General features: G+C 36.8%; 1 protein-coding gene across 1 annotated transcript in view; it reads right to left on the bottom strand.

Annotated features, from left to right (window-relative positions):
• SUCLA2 (succinate-CoA ligase ADP-forming subunit beta) overlaps nt 1-20,008 on the bottom strand; it is a 70,996-nt gene extending 50,988 nt beyond the window's left edge. The window contains exons 1-5 of the mRNA XM_037800347.1: nt 19,892-20,008; nt 14,109-14,289; nt 7,598-7,697; nt 7,264-7,426; nt 1,652-1,780 (exon numbers count right to left, since the gene is read on the bottom strand). Of these exons, the coding sequence (XP_037656275.1) occupies nt 1,652-1,780; nt 7,264-7,426; nt 7,598-7,697; nt 14,109-14,289; nt 19,892-19,981 (663 nt within the window). The 5' untranslated portion in view covers nt 19,982-20,008. The remainder of the gene's footprint in view (nt 1-1,651; nt 1,781-7,263; nt 7,427-7,597; nt 7,698-14,108; nt 14,290-19,891) is intronic.
• Between the last annotated feature and the right edge of the window lie 800 nt (nt 20,009-20,808).

The following is a 20,808-nucleotide window of genomic DNA, read 5'->3' as shown; positions in this document are numbered from 1 at the left end:
TTAACAGCAGTATCCCAAACATTTACTAACCAACTGTCACAAACCATATGAGACTGCATAGAAGGGTTTTGGAGGAGGGGGGAGAAACACACAGGAAAAGAATAGTACAGTAAACCAGTGAAACTGCAGGCAAAATTTATTGCTTATGTGCCTACATTAAGAGAAGTCCACAGCTTTCATCAGATTCTTAGAGTCCATACCCCCACCCCCACCCCCACTAAAACCACTGATCTATCATAGAGATATATAAGATGGTGTTCCTACTAAAAAAAAATCTCCTGAGTCAGAGGCATAAAAAATGAATACAGTGTGATGAATTCAACCAAACAAAGGATACAGAGGCATAAAAAAAGGGCATAATTTGTTATCAGGGAGAGCTAAGGAAGATTTTCCCCCAAGGAAGCGATATCTGAGGCAACAGGATTTGCAATATAAGGGAAGGGGTGAGCATTCTGGGCAGAAGGCATGCACAAACATTGGGATATAAAAGGGCAAAAAATTCTGAGGTTATAAGTAACTATATCAGTGAAGTGTTGGAGGAGGTAGGGGAGGGAGGCAGAAAATGAGGCTGGAGAAGTAAGCAAAGAGCAAAACCAGGTTATAAAGTATCTTATAATTGAGCCTAAGGAGTTGGTTGCATCTTTCTAAATCAGTGATCCTCAATGCTGCCTGCACATTAGAATCACCTGGGGAGATTTTTTTCATACTCGCAGTACCCCAACCCTGCCCCCAGAAGGACTGTGACAAGGAAATAATCTAAGCAAACTGCTCTGATGACAACGGGGAAGTAGGTGCCAGGTGGGAGTGGACACAGGCACACACATTAGGGAGTCACTGCCGACATCTAGGCAAGAGACAATAAGAACCATACAGGGCAAGGGCAGAAAAGAAGGAAAGGAAATTCCAAGGGACCGCCACAGCCACTGGGCACAAGGCTGACCACCTGACCTTGAAGGTACTTCTGCGTATCTCCTGCCAAGATTACCCCTTCTGCACCTCTGTCATCCACACCGAATTATCAGTCTCACTGCTTTACGGTCACATCACATGAACAGGAAACAATACTGTCTATATGTCCTAAGCTCCAATATAATTCTTATATATTAATTGCTTTCCCCCTCAAAAATTCCATTCCACACAATTTATAGGAAACAGGAGGGACATAGGAACATGATATATGCCACCATGGGGATGCAATCAGCAAATTCAGACCATCAGAAATGATACAGGATAAACACACCACTTTCTTGAACAAATAAACTGAAAGGAAAAAAGGGGCTACAACAAGGGAGGGGGAACCTATAAATTAGAAAAAGGCATATGAGACACATTAACCAACAGTGAATGGACCTTACATGAATCTTGATTCAAACTATAAAAGAAAAAATAATTTCAAACAGGGAAATTTGAGCAACTGGGTAGGTGATGATATTAAAGAATTACTGTTACTATTACTAGGTGTGGTAATGGTAATGAGACTATTTTAAAAGCATCCTTACCTTTTAAAGATATTTACTGAAATATGAAGAATATGAAAAAAAAATAATTGTAGATATTTAAAAAAATTTTTATACTAAATAGTATATTAATCTGTGTTGATGTTCTTAATAGCCTCCAATCACAGGCTAGAAATTCTTGGAATACAGCTTACCATCACAGCTTGTTCCTTTCTGATGCCTTCTACAATATCAATAGGTTCTTTAACGATCGCCTCAGGAGTCTCAGCAGCAACATCTTCAATGTTAACACCACCTTGAGAACTTCCTATTAAGACAGGACCCTGGCAGGAGAAAAAGCAGTCAAAATATCTAGATTTTATTTTGGTCTGGTCAAGAAATTTTTAAAGCCTTTCTGTCTGCACTATCAGATTTATGCACCTATCACTCCCCAACCCTATTTAAAAATTTCCTTGAAAATTTATCTTTGTAATTCCAGCACACCCTTTATAAACATTCAACTGAAACAATGGAAAAGAAGTTTAAAAAAGGAAAAGGAAGACAATGGCTCACCTGAGAGGGAAAAAAACAATTAAAAATACACCCAAAAACTTATATTAACTAAATATAATATATAAATATAAAATATAAAATATAAAAAATATAACCTATGCATTTTTCATTAAGAACTGAAAGGACATTAAAGTATTGTTTAAAACATAAAAGTTGGAAAATCATGAAAACAGATTACTGATATTTGAAAGGGAAAGTCTAAGGAAAAAGCTCCAGATTTTCTAAGCCCTGGCCCTATTGCAAGTCAGTAAAAAAGCAAGTTAACTACTGTGGTGATTTGAAACTGTATCTACTCCAGAAAAACACATTCTTAAATTTAATCCATTCCAATGGTATAAACCCTTTGTAAGTAGGACCTTTTTGTGAGGCTACTGCAGTTAAGGTGTAACCCACCTCAATCAGGATGGGTCTTAATCCTATTACTGGAGTCCTTTATAAGAAAATGAAATTCAGACAGAAAGAGAGAAAGCCACAGGAAGCAAGAAGCTGAAATGAATGAAATCTGGAAAAGAAGAGAGAGATCAGAAGATGCCATCATGTGCCTTGCTATGTGTCAGAGGAGCCAAGGATTGCCAGCAGCCAGTCTTTAGGAAGAAAGCATCGCCCTGATGAGGAATTGATTTGGATATTTTTCTGGACTCTAACCATAAGCAAATAAATTCCTATTGTTTAACCCATCCCATTTCATGGTATTTGCTTTGAGCAGGACAGGAAACTAAAACACCTACCTTCAAAGAATAGCTCTGGCTATTATCATGAACAATATAGGAAGGTAAGATATAAATGCTAAATAATTAAGTCATTAACTTTGAGTCCTCCAAAATCAATCAGGAAAAAAATTTTAAAGCAAATTACCTAATAGACTTGCAAATTTATGCACAAAACTGGAAATAATCTTAACATGCAAAAATAGGGAAATGATAAAGATACTGAGGCATCCATAAAATCCATACAACTAATAAAATCGTATTACTAAATATTAATTAACAACAACAAAAAAGATCTCAGTAGTGTTTGTGGGGGAAAAAAATGATACAAACCTAGATGTAAAAAATATAACAGAATTTAGAGTAAACTCAAAATATGTTTAACTGTGGACTCACCCACTATTCACACCCAAAGTGGGAAATAAAACATTAAATGATATGATTTTTATTATTTTATGTTACTATTTTCTAAAAAAGTTTACAACTAACATATTACCCAGGGAAAAAGTGACTTCTATTTAAAAGAAAAAAAAATCAAAAGACTAATTTTACTTTTCTATCCTAGCACCTGGTATTTCAGTAACAAACTCATTCCAAGGTATAATTAAAGGAATACTGTTGTATTCATCACTGTATAACAAAATAGTCCTTCAAATACCTAAAACAAAGCAATACGCAAAGGGAAAAAAAAAATCTATTACTTTTTAAAAGAATTAAGTGTTTTGTTTTGTTTTTTTTTCTAAACAATTAATTAAAAAGTACCTGCCTCCAAGGAGAAAAACTGGCTGGCCAAGGAAAAGGTTAAAAGGGAGATTTATATTTCTCTGTATATCACTGACTATTCTTATTTTATACCATATTATTAGTAGTCTTTACAAAATATATATATATATATCTATACACACATACACATACATAAAATAAAAGAGAGACCAACAAACCTTTAAAGCATTTGTATCTTCTGAGACTAAAGGAGAAAACTCTAGCAAGCCTGAGTAAAGAGAAATGTTTGAAATTATAGTCTAATTTTAAGTTCCTCTAGAAATTTCAAATGAAGAGGTATTCTTCATTTCCTCTTTAGCAAGGCAGTTCATAATTATAAGCTTTTATGAACATCTAAGGAGCAGGAGAAAAAATCAGATAAGAAGAGCCTGTTCAACTTTTACCATTCTATTGAAGTAAAATACAGATTACATCTATAGATAACCACAAAATATAATTTTAGCGAACAGAAAGCAAGACCAACAAACCTTAAAGCATTTGGACATTTTATTTTAGCTTTACTTTCCTTTTCTTCTTATACCTACTGATAAGAGAAATGAGCTACAGAGAAGGCAGCCAAAGAATGGCAGAAGGGGGAAGAAAAGATAATATTAAATTCTCACTAAAGTAATAGTAAGTCTCCAACATATGGCCATAAGTTAGGGAAAATGTTATAAATGTAATACATATAAAATAATAACAACTAAAAGAAAGTGAAGAGCCTCTAATTCTACTAATTCCATGACCAGTCAGAAAGGAACCAACTTAAATGGGGTAAATGGAGGTCAATTAAAACAATGACTGTAGTTTTATATTTGATCATCACTGCAGAGTGTTTCCTGTTCAAATGATTTGGTTTAACTTGTAATCTTGGTAATAAACTTTCAAGACAATTTCTAACAAATAACTGGAATTTCAAATAAATTAATAATGCTATTTTAGCTTTCTTAAACTAAATCCCTCTTCTTTTTCTTGGTCTTGCAAAAGGTTTTGCCTTAAAATAGGTTTGAAATTAAAATTATAAGACAAAGCAGCCACTTTACTAAAATAAATATCTCCTTGAAAAATACAAGTAATGGAAAATAAAATTTGGAATTCTTGCAGCACATTTTATATCTATTCCAGGTAAAGTTAAAAATGGCATGGTTAAAGGTAGCACTCATTTTCAGCAGGCTGCAATGTTTTACTAGAAAAATAAAGCAGCAAATGTGATTTGTTAAATTTGATTTTTCTCAGCCTAAAAGTACACAACAGGCACTTGGGTAAATGTTAAGAAATCTGATTAACAAAAGTCCCAAACAGAGAGTAGGTACTTAAATTGATTTTTTTGGCACACCAAGTCACAATGATAGATATTTGCCAAGGCAGTGTGATGTGGTAAGTACTAAAGAAAACTGGTAGAGCCTTTATTGCTTGTGCCGGTTTGAATGTATTGTCCCCCAAACGCCATTATCTTTGATGTTATCTTTTATGGGCAGACGTTATCAGTGTTGATTAGACTATAATTCTTTGAGTGCTTCCATGGAATGCACCCCACCCAGCTGTGGGTGATGACTCTGATTGGATAATTTCCATGGAGGTGTTGCTCCACCCATCCAGGGTGGGTTTAAGTTGATCAGTGGAGCCATATAAATGAGCTGACATAACAGAAGGAACTGAGTGCAGCTGTGAGTGATGTTTTGAAGAGGAGCAAGCTTGCTAGAGAGGAACGTCCTGGGAGAAAGCCATTTTGAAACCAGAACTTTGGAGCAGTCACCAGCCACGTGCCTTCCCAGCTAACAGAGGTGTTCCGGACGCCATTGGCCATCCTCCAGTGAAGGTACCCGATTACTGATGTGTTACCTTGGACACTTTATGGCCTTAAGACTGTAACTGTGTAGCCAAATAAACCCCCTTTTTATAAAAGCCAATCCATCTCTGGTGTTTTGCATTCCGCAGCATTAGTAAACTAGAACATCGCCTAAAAACATATAAATAACAAAAGCAATTTTTAACGACCAGTCAACTCCTATGCATAGGACTTTAATTCAATGTAAAATACTCCTTTCATTTTAGTATAAATATCAAAGATATTTACTTAATTTTTTGTTTGTTTGAACAGGAAGGCCTTACCTGTTCATAAGGATTCCCATAAAAGTTGCCCATACCTCACAAAAAGTAATACCAACCAACTCCGCATTGGTCTAAAGTGACAACCTCAACAAATATAATGTTTTCGACCAAATGTTTTTACTAGTATTGTAGTCTTTTTAGTCTGAATCATTATAACTATGCATTACTTCTGCAATTATAAAAAAATTTCCCTAAACAGGACTGAAACAGTTCTCTGAAAATTCAAGTTCTTAAAATGAACTCAAATTTCATCCTTTTCCCTAATGCTTTAACATATCTTTAATATTACATATTCAGTTTGCTCCATTTACTCCAATTAAAATGAGCTATTCCAGCTGGGCAACATTATAAACTCATATGTCAGTTTGACCAGGTATATAATCTTATTTCTAGTTATACCAAAAAGTAAAAACATAACTATAAAACCACTGAATTGTGCACTTGAAAGTGGTTAAAATGGGAATCTCTGAGTTGTATGTATGTTACTGCAACAAAAAGTTTTTAAAAAAATTATATAAGCTAACATTTAATACCAACTAAAAGGAAAAGAAAATATATTAAAAATAAATGTCTACTAATATAATTCTGCAAATAATAAGGTTATTTTCCTGGGGGGTTAAAATAACTTACAAAACTAAATTCTACCATACAGAAAAATCTATAGAGATAAAGACATCACTTAAAAATAAAATAATGCTTCTTATCTTATATTCTGAGTGGGTTTATACTACCATCTAGTGTTATACCTTAAGAAATACTTGATTATAAAAAGTAAAAGTTTTAACAGGCATTCTGTACCACTCAAACACTGTTAGAGATTTAATTAATTGTATGAAAAAAAAAAAACTGCAATACAGAAAACAGCTATTTTTTAAATAAGCTGTTCTACATGAGAGCTATTTTCATGACCCTTAACATTTTTGTTACTCTAAATTCTACACAATTAATAACGTTCTACATCAAATCCTTATTAGGGCTTCCAAATAGGTAACCAGCTTGCTTCAAAATATAGATTCAGCTCCCAATACCTAACTAATGCCCTGAATAAGCCAGATTAATATAGTATAAAAAGGTTATCAATGCTCCATCCTAGCACCATATCTATGAAAGGATTTTCTCTTCACTTGCTGTCTATGCATTTGAGAGTCCATAAAGAGAGCAGAGCAGAGCTATACTGTCTGCCATTGAATGTACCTTTCAACTTAGCAAGTACCAAATTACCTAGCAAAACAAACCCCAAACTATAAATAGTACCAGGAGTTTGAAAAAGAAAAAGATGAAGCAATTGACAGACATTCTCTTAGTGGGTTCAGGGACTTTCTCTTTGGTTAGAATACTATACCATGCTAGAAATTATTGTCACATTCTATGGAATCTTTAGGTGAAGCAGAGAGGATTCCAGCTGCTGTTAGCAAAATAAGTTTGGAAATTCTGTGGAATTTATTACAACATGGTTTTGCCTGTAGCTTTTTTTTTTCCCCCACTATATTTAAAATCAAACTTTAAGTCATTAATCATGCAGTTTTTTTAAAAAATGATAAAAAAACATTGTGCCCATGACATATACAAATAAATTATTGATATTTATTTTTCCCCTACAAATAGCAACAATCAACTTTTGAATTTGAATGCAATAAATTCATTCTAAATGTATCATACCTACAAATACTCACTTGAAATGACCTTTCCATTGTTATTGCAAAGTAGTATTCTCTCCTGGGATATCTTCTCTCACAGACCAATACTTGATTGCATATTCTGCCCTTTTCTCCTGTTTGTTTGGTAATCAACTTTTTCCCAATCATTTGTGAGGAAACAGCTTTTGCTTCTTCTGGACTGAAATAAGAAAAAAAAAACTTAGAACTCTTCTCCTCCAAGGGAAAAAATTTTATCTCATCTAATATTTAAATCTCAGTATTTTCATTAATTTAATAATAAAGGGCAACTTTTACAAGATCTGTGTTTTTCTTTAATACTGACAATGTTTCTTTAAAAAATATAACTTACGAGAAAACTATCTTCACTCCTCCTTTGAGGCCACTTTCAAATGTCCCTTTACCTCTACCACCAGCTAAGATCTGCGCCTTTATCACAACATCTCTTGAACCTAAAAGAAAAACACTTCTATTATAAATGAAGCATGGAGCAGCATCCAAGACACATTTGTTTATTCCGTATAAATGGTAAGAGGTTATTAAATACGTTAAGCTTCGTTTATCCAGTCAGAAAATGGGGCACTCCACTTGGTAGACTTTCTAGCAGACTGGACCATTTACCATCTAAAAAGTCACAGTTTAAAAAAACTAACTCATATTAAACCCTTTCTTAAAGTATGACTATAACCTTTCCTTGACCTTAAATATCTAGTAATTTGGAAGGAACTAAAAATACAAAATTGAGATTCAAATGTCTTTCTAACACTTCCCTCCCTTTCTATTGCCATGTAAACTTGCTATCCTGTGAAATTTCGAGCTACAATTGCTACTTTGAGCAGAAATATCCCATGATTTGGGGAGAAGGTTCTGGCCTTGATTCCAATTTGTCCTACTTAAAAGAGAACCTTCTTAATGTCAATTATTGAAGACCAGTCCTACAAGGAGTTATTAAAGTATGTTTACCAAAAGACTTCAGAGTGCTCTGCTGTGATAGCCTATTTTTATAATAAACAGTCTGAATTATTCTTCTTTGATAGGTCAGTTGATCACTACCTCCTATCCCCCCTTTTATAATTTACTAGAGAAAACGAGCAACTAGCTTTTTAGCCTAGATACTACTCATTGTTCACAATTCAGGTCAAGCCACATCTCCCCAACTCCCCTGAAAGAATTTCAGAGCCCCCTCAATTTGGCTCTCATAGCATTTTGCCCCTACTGGCACTGCAGCACCAATATTAATTATGGTAAATTAATCAATCTTTGATGTCCAGGTTAAGGGCTTTATCTTACTGTTAGATCCCTAGCACAAAGCAGTCCCAGGCAGATATCAACTACCCTGTAAACGTACATTTACTTGGACAGGCTGAAGGGACGAGTACTCTGCCACTGAAGAAAAGTCACCTCCTAATACATGTATCAAGCAGAAAGAAAGGGGTCTCCCACCTAATCAGATAAACCAACAACCACATCAGTGAGGTAAACAAATGCAGTTTGCAAACAAATAAGAAATGACCTCGTTTATACTTAAACAAGTTATCACAAAAGAATGTTTAGGAAATTAATGTTGTAAACGAGACTGCATGGGAAATGTTCACCACTTAAATCAGAAGATGGCCCAACATTCATTCATTCAGGAGAGCATACTTGTCCTACCTTCAAAATGTATCTAGAATCTGACTACTCCCCACCTCCAGTTTGGATCCTGCTCCCAGCCACCATTACCTCTCACCTAGGTTACCCTTGTCCCCAACAGAATATTCTCAACACAGCATCACCTCTCTAATTGACACCCTGCACTGAAGGCCCACTTCATTCACAGTAAAAGCCCAAGTCCTTGCAAAGACCCCTGAGGCCCTATTGAAATGCCCAGTGCCCTCCCTCCTGCTCATTTCACTCAGCTACATGAATGCTTGCAGGCCCTGGCACTGAGGCTCCCTCTGCCTGGAGGACTTTCCTCGCAGGTGCCCTTTGGGAAAGACCCTCACCTCTTTCAAGCTTCTCTTTAAATCTCACATTTCCAATAAGCTTATCCTGATCATCCCACTTCCCAAACCCACATCATACTGCAGCCCACCCACCTGTCACACCTGCAACCCATCACCTTTACCCTGTTCGACTTTTTCTTTTTCCCACAGAATTAACCTTCTAATATAACAAAAAATACATAATACATAATTGTCTTATGTTTACAGGTTGTTACCCACCCCCAATAGAATACAAGCTCCAGGAAGGCAGAATCTTTATTGTGTTTACTGAGGTTTTCAAGCTCTCAGAAGAGTTCCTAACTCACATTCTGCTGCATGTTGAATAAAGGAACATTAAAAAATTTAGAGAATTCTTATAAATCTAGATTTTCTATTGCTTTTGAAAAAACTCAGAATTAGAAATACTGGGTTCACAGTCCAGCAACTAGCCTTGATTACGAGTTTAGATAAGTTTAGACAAAGTACACCCTTTGCAATTTGTCACAGTCCCCACCATTCCCAAGTGTAGCAACTAATATTAATTGCAAATTAGAGAAAACTTAGAAGTTTCTCCTTCTTAAAACCAACAGTAATTTTCTCATTGAGAAGATAATAGGTAGCCCCAAAGACCATGGAAAATTAAGAGTTCATGTCAACGTAAAAGGATGTCCTATTCATCCTTCTTGTTTCTGCTTACCTACCATGTCCTGGTAAAAATTTGAGTCTGCAACTCCCAACTTAAACAAAATCCCTTTTCCAGTATTTTAGAAATATTCATTTATATTCAAAGAAGATAAGCATAATTCAAACAGTATAAATGTAATGTAAAAATGGTCAATAGTTAAATTAGCGCTTCATGGGCTAAATTCAAGAATTCCTAGTCATTAAACTTGGAACTTAACACATCAACTTATTAAGGAAGGGTAAAGGAAGCTCTATCTATTCAAAAATATTTTTACAAACAAAAAGCTCTTCCCCCAAAGTGTCAATTTCCTTTCTTTGAAAACATAAACTTCTTAAGGGTATAGATAATATGCCTTCAAAAGTTCCTTCTAAAAAAGCCCTTCACAACAAAAGACACACACACAAAATATTAATGACATATAGTCTCATCAACTATCAAGAAGGGGAGGAGTAGAAGATAAGTCTGAGGACAACTGATTGAATCAAATGTTTTATTCAATTACATTAATTCATTCACCAGATATGACTACATACCAGACACAGCAGTGGAGCTGTAAATACAACCATGAGCAAAAAAGACCTACCCTGCCCTTACAGAGCTTACAGTCTTCTTAGAGTTGGCCCTTGGTTCTCGTCATACAAGATCTTTTTGGATCCCAACAGTTTTTAAAACATATTCACTATCCCTCCCAATTTAGTCATTCACAAATGTTTTCAGCATCCCTCCTTATATAGTCATTTAGTTAATAAAACATTGGAAAGAAGAAAAAAGAAAACAAATTCCTATTAGACATCATTTAGAACTCTCCCCGCAGGCTGACATTCATTAATCAGTGCCCTTTGCATATGTTTTTTCAACCAGCTAGAGATTCCACGTTAAATATACTAAATCCAAACCATATTTCTATAATCAATAGGGAAACTATTAAAAATTCTGTCAAATGCCTTATTAAAACCATATTTCTCTGACCTAGTAACTTAAAAAAAGAGACGATAATCCACTCTTAGAACTGATCCAAAAATATAACTACTTCATTTCTCTTGTCCTTACCAACCATTCCTTTCATAAGTCATTCTAGAATCTTCCCAGTAATCATGAAGTTTACCAATCTTCATTTTGCGGACTCTCGTATGCTTTACACGTCTTTAAAAATATTAGAATTAGATTTCTTTCCTAACATTCCTCCATTTCTAACCTCAATTATTCACAATAGGTAAAACTCACCTCTACCACAGTGCTTTGCAACTTTTTTCACGTCATGACATACACAGAGAATGATAAAATCTGTCGAGAATACTGGGGAAAATGGCCAGGGATATTTCGGGGTTCAGTGGCCCAGACCCCATGCTATCTCACCATCTCCTGAGAGGAATCAATAGCTTGGCCCAACCATAACACATTCTTGCCCTAATATGGAGGTTGGTGGCAGAGCTTTTGGTAAGAAGTTTTTAAACAAATGAGAATTAGTATTTTGTGAATTTTGCAATAGTTCAAGAAGCTAAAATCACCATGAGGTAACCAAAAATCGGCATTGGGAATTGCTAGTTAAATGGATAAAACCAGGTGTATTTCTAAGGTACCTTGCGCAATTAGATCTCATAATCAGTATTTTCTGAAATTAATGATGACTCATAGCAAAATATAAAAGTGCCCTCAATGTCTTCATAGTAGTTACTAAATAAATATTTTTAAAAGTAGCATTTCTGCTCCTCTAGAATGAAAATTCCTCATTGGTCAATCATCCCCATACCATACTATAATCACTTGCAGTATTTTCTGACAAGGTGAACGAGATGTCTTCACTCCAAGGGGTTCAAGATAAAAGCTGCCTACCAGATCCTTAATACTTGTCCTCTGAGAAGAAGCAGCCCTGGTTCCAAAGAATGTGCCAGAAATACTCATAGTTATAGTATATTCCGCTGTTCTTTCCTCCATAGCTAAGAATCATTACAGGTTTTTACAAGGAACTAAAAAACACAAGAGATTAACATCCAAATAAATACTACTAGGTTAAGAAAAAATTTCTACAAAAATTATTTTTTCCCACAAAACACTAAAATTTGACTGAATGAAAAAATATATGGAAAACTAGCTAAAGAAAACCAATTATAATAATTTGGGAACAGAAAAAGAAATAGCTGTTACAAATGTTATAAATGAGGACCTGCTAACATTAGTATGGAAAACACTGCATATCTTCAGTATTACTATGAGGGAAAGAACTGTTAAGTAAAGCACCAATCAAGAGATTAGACTAACAAAAATGAAAGTATGTGATTTCACATGATATATTTCATATCTTCATATTGAAATATAAATCCTCCTACCTAAACAGAAGCAAATATGCTATATAAATTCATTGTTTGATTTTTCCACAATAAAAAATGCATTTCTTTTTCTTTTATAATAAAAAAAATAGTATTTTGTATATACTATAAAACAAATTTGCTACTTAAATCACATATAATAATCTTTGTAAAGTCAAAAGTTCAAAACAGCTATGTCAAGACTAATCACACACAGGAAGGGTTTTTAGAGTTCTAGAAAGTTTATATAAATTATGAGCTCACAATGGCACAATTTTCAAAATTCCTTAGTCTCATATTTTTATTAACAGTCCTCACATTATCTCTGAGGGTTTCATTTGGAAACTCTGGCCCCCAGATCCTTTCCTTATGAAAACATTTCACTATTTTTCTGCTATAACATGACTCACAATACAGACAAAAAAAGTTAAAGGGTCTGAAGTTCATCACTAAGAATAAAAGAGTAGAATAAGAAAACTTTCAACATTTCCAAGTTTTCCTTACTATTTTGCTGGGACATCTTTAGAAATTAACTTTTAGGTCACAGATATAAGACTGAATCTCCAAGAGTAAGTTATTAAAAAGTAGCCTTTGTAAGAAATACTTCAGGAATACAAAGTACAATCATGAGTTTTCTTAAAAACTTAACATGTAAGAGCCTCTGATACATAGTGTTTCAAAGGAAAAATGAGGTACATACTGTATGATATGCTCAAGTTCAAACTACAGGTCACCATTAATTAACAAAAATTTCACAGAAATTAGTATGAACTACCCAAGACTTTTGCTGAATAAAAATAAATTTTCTTGTAATCTGACTTAAGATAATTTTTTCTGTTAACAGAAAAATAATTATAAATGAAAAATCATGCTTCCAAGTCAAAAACATAGCTAATAATATACAATTTTCTGAACTTGTATATGCCCTCACTTTTGAAAGAAAAACCCATTCTAGAAAAAAGATAACTTTTGGGAATAGAAGTCCAAATTAGTTATCAAGATGAAAACTTTCAAATTTCTAAGCAGGTTTTAAATTGTTCCATATCTTTCTTGAAAAACCAATAAAAGCAAGTCTTTACCAAAGCATAATTAAAACCGTATTAGTCAAATGTACATAAGAGAGATGAATTGCGAGCATTATACTGCTAAAAAGAAAATGCAGTGTATAGCTAGTACCTTACATTATCATTACTAAGTTCTCCTATTAAATCCTTTAAAATGTAAACCTAAGCACATTTTCTAAAATCAAGAATTGATTTTTATTTGAGATATTAATATAAATGCAATCTAACAAAAGACTAAGGATTCTGTCATCAAAAAAAAAATCTAATAATAATGTGGGCAACTACTTAATTCATTTATCAATATTAATATTTACTGGTCACCTAAGTCTCAGGTACTTCTCTAGGAGTTTGGAATCCGTCAGTGAACAAAGTAAGACAGAGAGACCCTGCTCTCACGGAGCTTACATTCTAGAGCTCAACTTCTTTTTTCCCTTGAATTCCATATTTTTTCACACCATAAAAAAGGGGGGAAAAGTCTTAGAGCTCTCTTTACAATCACATAAACAGCTAAAATTTTTCTTCACCATTTCCCTAAGAAATCACTACATCTCCATCATTTTAAGCTGTCAAGTGGTAAATAAAATTTCCTTCCTCATATATATTCCAACTAAAACCAGAACTTCAGCTTCCTAATACCAATGTAAGTGACTTTTAAGTTAAGTAACCACTATCTCATATGTATTTTAGAATTTCAACACGCAACGTTCCAGCTTCTCTTTTATATAAATAAAATTTATTTTTTTTAACATGAAGTAATGACCAAAGTTGTCAAAACCAAAAATAAAGTTTACATTTTATCAGCGCTCCCATGTCAAAGTGGCATAATTTTTTGTCAATTTAGTACCTAATTTTTTGGCAATTGCATAAGCTTCATCTGGTGACCTTGCCACTTGTCCGCTGGGAATGGCAACACCAGCTTCTTGCAACAATTCCATGCTCAGGTATTCATGCAGCGAGAGGCTCCTTTGCTGTTGCTGCTGTACTTGGAGTCCATGGTTGTTTAACAATCCAGAACCTCCCAGAACCTAGGGAAATTGGGAACATATTTATATATGATGGTGACTTGGCAGTTATTCTTCAATAAATAATGAAGGTGTATCAAAAACACCTTCTCAAAATACTTTATATATAGAGTACCTGGCTCTTCATAACTCTAACAGAACAATTATATTAAATCACCAAAATATAATATAATATTCAGAGTACCTGAATTACAATATAAAGGCTAACTTACCAGCTAAATATCAAATGTTACCCTTGTAGTTTTAAATATTTCTTTGTCATCTGTGCCAGTTTGAATGTATTATGTCCCCCAAATGCTATTACCTTTGATTTAATCTTGTGTGGGCAGATGTATCAGTGTTAATTAGATTGTAATTCTTTGAGTGTTTCCATGGAAATGCGCCCCACCCAACTGTAGGTGATAACTCTGATGAGATATTCCCATGGAGGCGTGGCCCCGCCCATTCAGGGTGGGCCTTGATCAGTGGAGCCATATAAATGAGCTGACAAACAGAAGGAACTCAGTGCAGCTGAGAGTAACACTTTGAAGAGGAGCTACAGCCAAGACGGACACTTTGAGGAAAACACAGGAGCTGTAGATGGGAGACAGTTTGAAGACAGCTGTTGAAAGCAGACTTTTGCTCCAGAAAAGCTGAGAGAGGACAAATATCCCAAGTGCAGCTGGGAGTGACATTTTGGGGGAGCTGCAGCCTAGAGAGGAATGTCCTGGGAAAGAGCCATTTTGAAGCCAGAACTTTGGAGCAGACGCCAGCTGCATGCCTTCCCAGCCAACAGGGGTTTTCCAGACACCACTGGCCATTCTCCAGTGAAGGTACCTGATTGCTGATGTGTTACCTTGGACATTTTATGGCCTTAAGACTGTAACTGTGTGACCAAATAAAACCCCTTTTATAAAAGCCAACCCATCTCTGGTGTTTTGCATTCTGGCAGCTTTAGCAAACTAGAACATCATCTCTAGTCTTTGTCTTTCTTTCATTTGTGCTTTTTTCATTTATCTCCAATAATCTACAGCATGTTTCAATCTCAATGTCAAATTCAACAGACCCAAAACAAATCTCATCACTGCAACAAACAAAAATCCTTCCCTATTTCTTCTATCATTCCTCCTGCAGCTAACAAATTGCCTGGCACTAGATTAGTGATAATTGAATGACTTGGTACCATGACTCTTACATACACTTAAAACTCAAAACCTGGCATCCTCTCGAGCGGACAGAGGTGTGACATTTGTATTCCCAGATGCTGCAAATGTTGGCTGCTGACAGCCTTTGGCTGAGTCCTCTCAAGGGAGCCTCCTTGCCCAAAGTCAATGACCCTTCTCGTTGGCGGCCTGCACCCAAAGAACGGCCAATAGTTGGGGAAGGGAGATAAAGGTTACGCACTTCACCCCAATTTGGGACAATTTGGAAGAGCCATACTAGCTCCAGAACTTTCATGTGATCAGCTGAGGTCACAATTGCAACGGCACCACAGTTCTACTTCTCCCTCTACTCAATTCTCCTTCTTTCCCACTCCCACTGGTATGGATCCAGATAGTACTTTCCAGAAAACTTCCTCCAGGCAAATCTCCATCTCAAAGAGTCTGCTTCCTAGAACTGACCTGCAAAATCATCTTTAAAACATTCCTTCTAAATGATTCCCTTTATCTGGCACCTCCTTTACAAATACAGTTCAGGTGTTTGTCCTTCACAGTTGGACCACAATAGCATCCAAAAAGTATCACCAACTACACACTCTTCCCCGCTTTCAATTCATATAGAATGTATGACTAATTTTTCTGACATACTACTTCTGTAACATCATTTCCCTTCTGAAGGAACTATATCAATTAGGATAGAGCTTCAAAAAAACAGGCTTTTGTGACTGTGTGGGTTAAAATTCCAGCTCTATGGCTTACCAGTTACAAGACCTCGGCAAATTATATAATCTAAGCCTCAATTTCCCATCTATAAGGTGAAAGTAATAATAATAGCTACTCATAGAACTACTGTGAGGATTAATGAATTAATATGTAAAGACAGCATAGAACGCAGCACGATAAATTTCAGCTAATTATTATCATCATCATCATCATCAAGTGTAAACTCCTCTACCTAGCTCTCAATGCTCCCCCCAATCTGACCCTTTCCAAACTACCTGAACTTTCCCATAACTATTCATTCTAGATTCTCAATTCCATACCCACCTCTAGGCTTTAGCTCTTTAGCAATCCCAACCATCTTTCCTCAAAACCCTATCCCCCTCCAACCCTGAAGTCACAACTAACTTTTAGTTGTATTTATAACTAATGAGGGGAACCATTGCTTTCTCCCATCACTGAACTCTCTCTATGCCACAGCATGTAATATATACTGTCTTATACTGATTTAAATGTTTCATGTGGACTTTCCTCTCATGAGATTTTAAACTTCCAAGGGCAAATATCCCATTATAAATCTTTCTTAATCCACAGAGTTCACAGCACAGGGCTGGGTCCAGAGCAGGTATGCATTCATCACTTGTTGACTCCTTTAATTAATGTAATTGAAAAATGAGAACAAAATGTTGTTTATAGGTGCTTCACTATTTAAGACCACCCCTCTTAAATTAATTTAAGAAGAAAACTCCCAATAATCCCCAGATAGATCTTCCATGAAGTACACCATCTTACCTCCTTATGGGGTTAAAAAATTACTAGGATAGAAGCAAGTCTGATGCTAGGCTAAAGGGCAATTAAATGGGAAGGTATCTGAGACATTTTATGTATCCTTCTTTTTATTCATTCACTCAAATATTTACTGATCACCTAGATACTGGAAATAGAGCAGTGAACCCAACATAATCCCTACCCCTGGAAGCTTGCATTCTAGTCAGACAATAAACAAACCTAAAATGCCAGAAGGTGGCAAGATGAGTACGGAAACAGAAACAGTGATAGAGTTTTCTCCCACTAAAATGTCCCTCAGTAGAGCCGAATCAGTATTATTCTTTCAAAAAGAAGAAAGTAGGAAACAAAAAGGATGCCCCTCCACGAGTTTATAACTCACTGCTGAAAGAGAAATAAGCATAAGGGCTATTCTTTCAGCTTCCTGTGGCAGGGCTACAAGAAGTATTGAAGGAAGAGGACACATAAGAAAGATCTTTAGCAACTACTGGTCCCAAACCTCCACTAATTTAGAGACTAAGACTTAACCCATCATAGCCACACTAGAAATCCGTGCCTCCCTATTTCCCAAATTCCTCAATCCTATCAACCTTACGTAGCACTATGCAGAACAAATTAAGTGCTATGAAAGCCTTGGAAACTGCACCAGAATCACATTTTAAGCATTACCCATACATTTCCATTACCTCCCCACAGACACATTATACTGAAAATACAAAATACAGCAACAAGAATTGAATTTAAAGGAGTCAGATAAAAACAGTCTGTGTCGTAAAGTGGGTTCATGAGCAACTGCATCAAAAACACCACAGATGCTTCTAAAACTGAGGATTCCTGAGCCCACTCTAGTCTAGAATCTCTAGTTTAGGCCCCAGGAATCTACATTCTTAAATCACTATTGATTCTTAAGCACCCTACAGTTTAAGAACCACTAGTCTAACAAGTCAATCACATATAACAACAACTTATTTCTGATTCACTTGGTAAGCTAAAATCCTGGGTAACATTTCACCTTGGGAGAGCATTTGTATGATTTACTGTCACTTCAATATTAAACCCAGCAAACTCCCCAGCTGTTCAGTATCTACCTTCTTAGAATTCCATCCCAGGGTATATATCCAATAGAAATGAGAGCTTATGTCTACCAAAAGGCATATATAAGAATGTTCACTGTAGGCTTATTCATAACGAAAACTGGAAATTATCCCATTGCCCACCACCAGGAGAATGGATAAATTGTAGTATATTCATATAATAAGATATTTCAAGGCAATAAGAAAATAACTACTGCTCACACAACAATGGATGAATCTCACAAACATAACGTTGAGGGAGGAACCCAAACACAAGAGTATATATTATATGATTCCTTTTTATATAGTTCAAAACCACTTAAAATTAGCCGATGGTGACAGAAGTCAAAAACAGTGGTTATCTGCACTGGGGAAAGTTTTGATAGAGAGGGCACATGGGAGCCTTCTGAGAGCTGGATACATTTTCTATCTTGAACTAGAGAATGACTACACATATCAATCTAGCTATCCACTTGAGTTGTATAATTGTACATAAATTGCACCACAAAATAATAATTAAAATAACAAGAGAGGAGGAAGCACCAGGAACAATCCTGGCAAAAACAGTCATTCAGACAAACAAGGCAGACCTGGTCCCAGCCACAAAATTCACAGACATGTCAATAAATAAGTGAATTCAGAGTCATTAGGTGGAACCTATTTAGCTGGATGGATCAGAAAAGATTCCATAGAGGCCTGATTCTGGATATTAAAAAAAAAAAAAAAAATTCAACAGCTCTAAAAGACACTTTGGGAACAACTGGGGAAATCGGAATCTGAACTATACATTAGATATAAGTGTTTTATCAATGTTAAATTTTATAAGTATGATCATTGCATTGTGGTTATTTGGGAAAATTTCCCTGTTCTTAAGAAATACATGCTGAAATATGTAGGGGTACAGTGTTATGATACCAGCAACTTACTCTCAAATAGTTCTGCAAAAATAAACGAATGTGTCTGATTTGATACATATGTACATATAGGCATATATATGTTTTAAAATAAAGCAAATGTGACAAAATGTTAACATATTTAGGTGAAGGTGATATGATAGCAGTGTAAACTGTACTACTGCTGGAACATTTCTATCAAAATTTCTATCAGGAAAAAAATTCCATCAAAATTTTTCAGGAAAAAAGCTGAGGGTAAACCCATGACACAAAACTCTAAGTACACTGTTATGCTCTCCTTTCAAATACCTATATTTATAAAGAATAAGTACTCATAAGGTATTGCCAATAGCTTTTATGCCAATTTAAAGGTTTTTTTAAAATATCTTAAGCATTTTGATAATCCTTTCCCAGTGCCACCGAAGCTGTAATTAGAAATATCATCAGCTTTGAATTATGTTAGTAATACAAACTCCTACAGGGATGCCCACATTTAAATATTTATCTTTAAATATTTATCGCTATTATCACTAAGGGAAGGGGGAAATCCTCCCTGACTCGCCCCAGAAAAGGCAAATCAGCAGGCAACGCTAGTCCTCTAAAGTCGTTTCTATGACAGTTCCCAAGTGGCACAAAAGTGCATCTGAAGGGCACTCCCCCTCCCCAAAGAGGAGCCCCGGAAGCCTCCGCCCAAGGCGTCAACTCCACTCAGAGCCTTCCCTCGCTATCCCCCTCCGAAATCGGGTGACGGGCCGCGGTCGAGTCGCAGAAGCAGGAGGGCCAGAACGGCGCAAAATGGGCCCGCTCCTGGCAGGCGACACTTTAGGGCAAAACGCCCATGGACCCAACAGGACACCCAGGAAATGTCACCACGAGCCAAGCGTCCACGACCAGAGGTTTGGATCTTCTCGTACCGCGCTCACAGTCCCCAGCTCTCCCACCTCGCCCTTTCTCCTGACGACCCTCCAAGGGAGAGCGGGCTGGACCGCAATACCTGGGCGGCAGCCCGCAGCGCCGTCCGGGGACCGTGGCTCCTCTGGGCGGCGGCGGCCAAGAGTCGGCTGTAGATCATGGAGGCCGCCATTTCTGCGACCGACCCCGTCCCCTCGGCGCCGCGCGCAGGCGCAGAGACGCGGGACCGCCGGCGGCGCTTCTGGTCCCCACGCTCCGAGGGGCCTTGGCGTCGGGGGCGGGGCTTCCCTTTAACTCTGCCGTTGCCGGAGGCCCTGCCCAGTCCCCAGGCAGGAGTTGCCCTCCTGACGCCAAGCTAGGCTTGGCGGGTGCGGAGCAGACGTTGACCTTTCTGACTGAGCACCGCACCTCAATATCCGACCTACGGCCAAGAAGCAACCTGAACACCTCTTAGCGAAATGTAAAGACAACCAGGCTGCTAACTGTGGATCTGATCCTCCTCTGTAAAATGGGATTCATTCAAGAAACAATTGCTGAATGTCTGTTTTATGTCATGCCATGCGCTGCGCTAAGCCCTTCGGATGCAGCAGTGAATAAAACAGATAACTTCCTGTGCTCCAAGAGAGGACGGTCGCCAGTGTTTACCAATCCTAACTGCACAGTGGAGTGCCCTGGGAAGGTTTATTTTAAACACCATCCCCGGGCCCCAGTTGACGCGGAACGGGGCGTGGGGGCGGGCGGGGGGGTCAGGATTCTGAAATTCTTGAAGTCCTCCAGGACTTTTCTATGCATTGAGCATAAAAAAAGGTTGAGATGACAGGTGTCCCATCTGGACAAGTTCGTAGGCGCCTCTTGTGCTCCGGGCATCCGAAGCGAATTCAGTCGGCAGGATCTCTACCTGGAGATAAGCGGGCGTGGCTGGGAGCCTCCCGGTGCACGGTAGCCCGTGCACAGAACAGCTCTGCATAAAGAGAAAGCGGATCTAAGACCAGCAGACTA

The sequence above is a fragment of the Choloepus didactylus genome, chromosome 12 (genome assembly GCF_015220235.1).
Source record: "Choloepus didactylus isolate mChoDid1 chromosome 12, mChoDid1.pri, whole genome shotgun sequence".
Lineage (NCBI taxonomy): Eukaryota > Metazoa > Chordata > Mammalia > Pilosa > Megalonychidae > Choloepus > Choloepus didactylus.
This window is presented reverse-complemented; position numbering and strand designations above follow the sequence as displayed.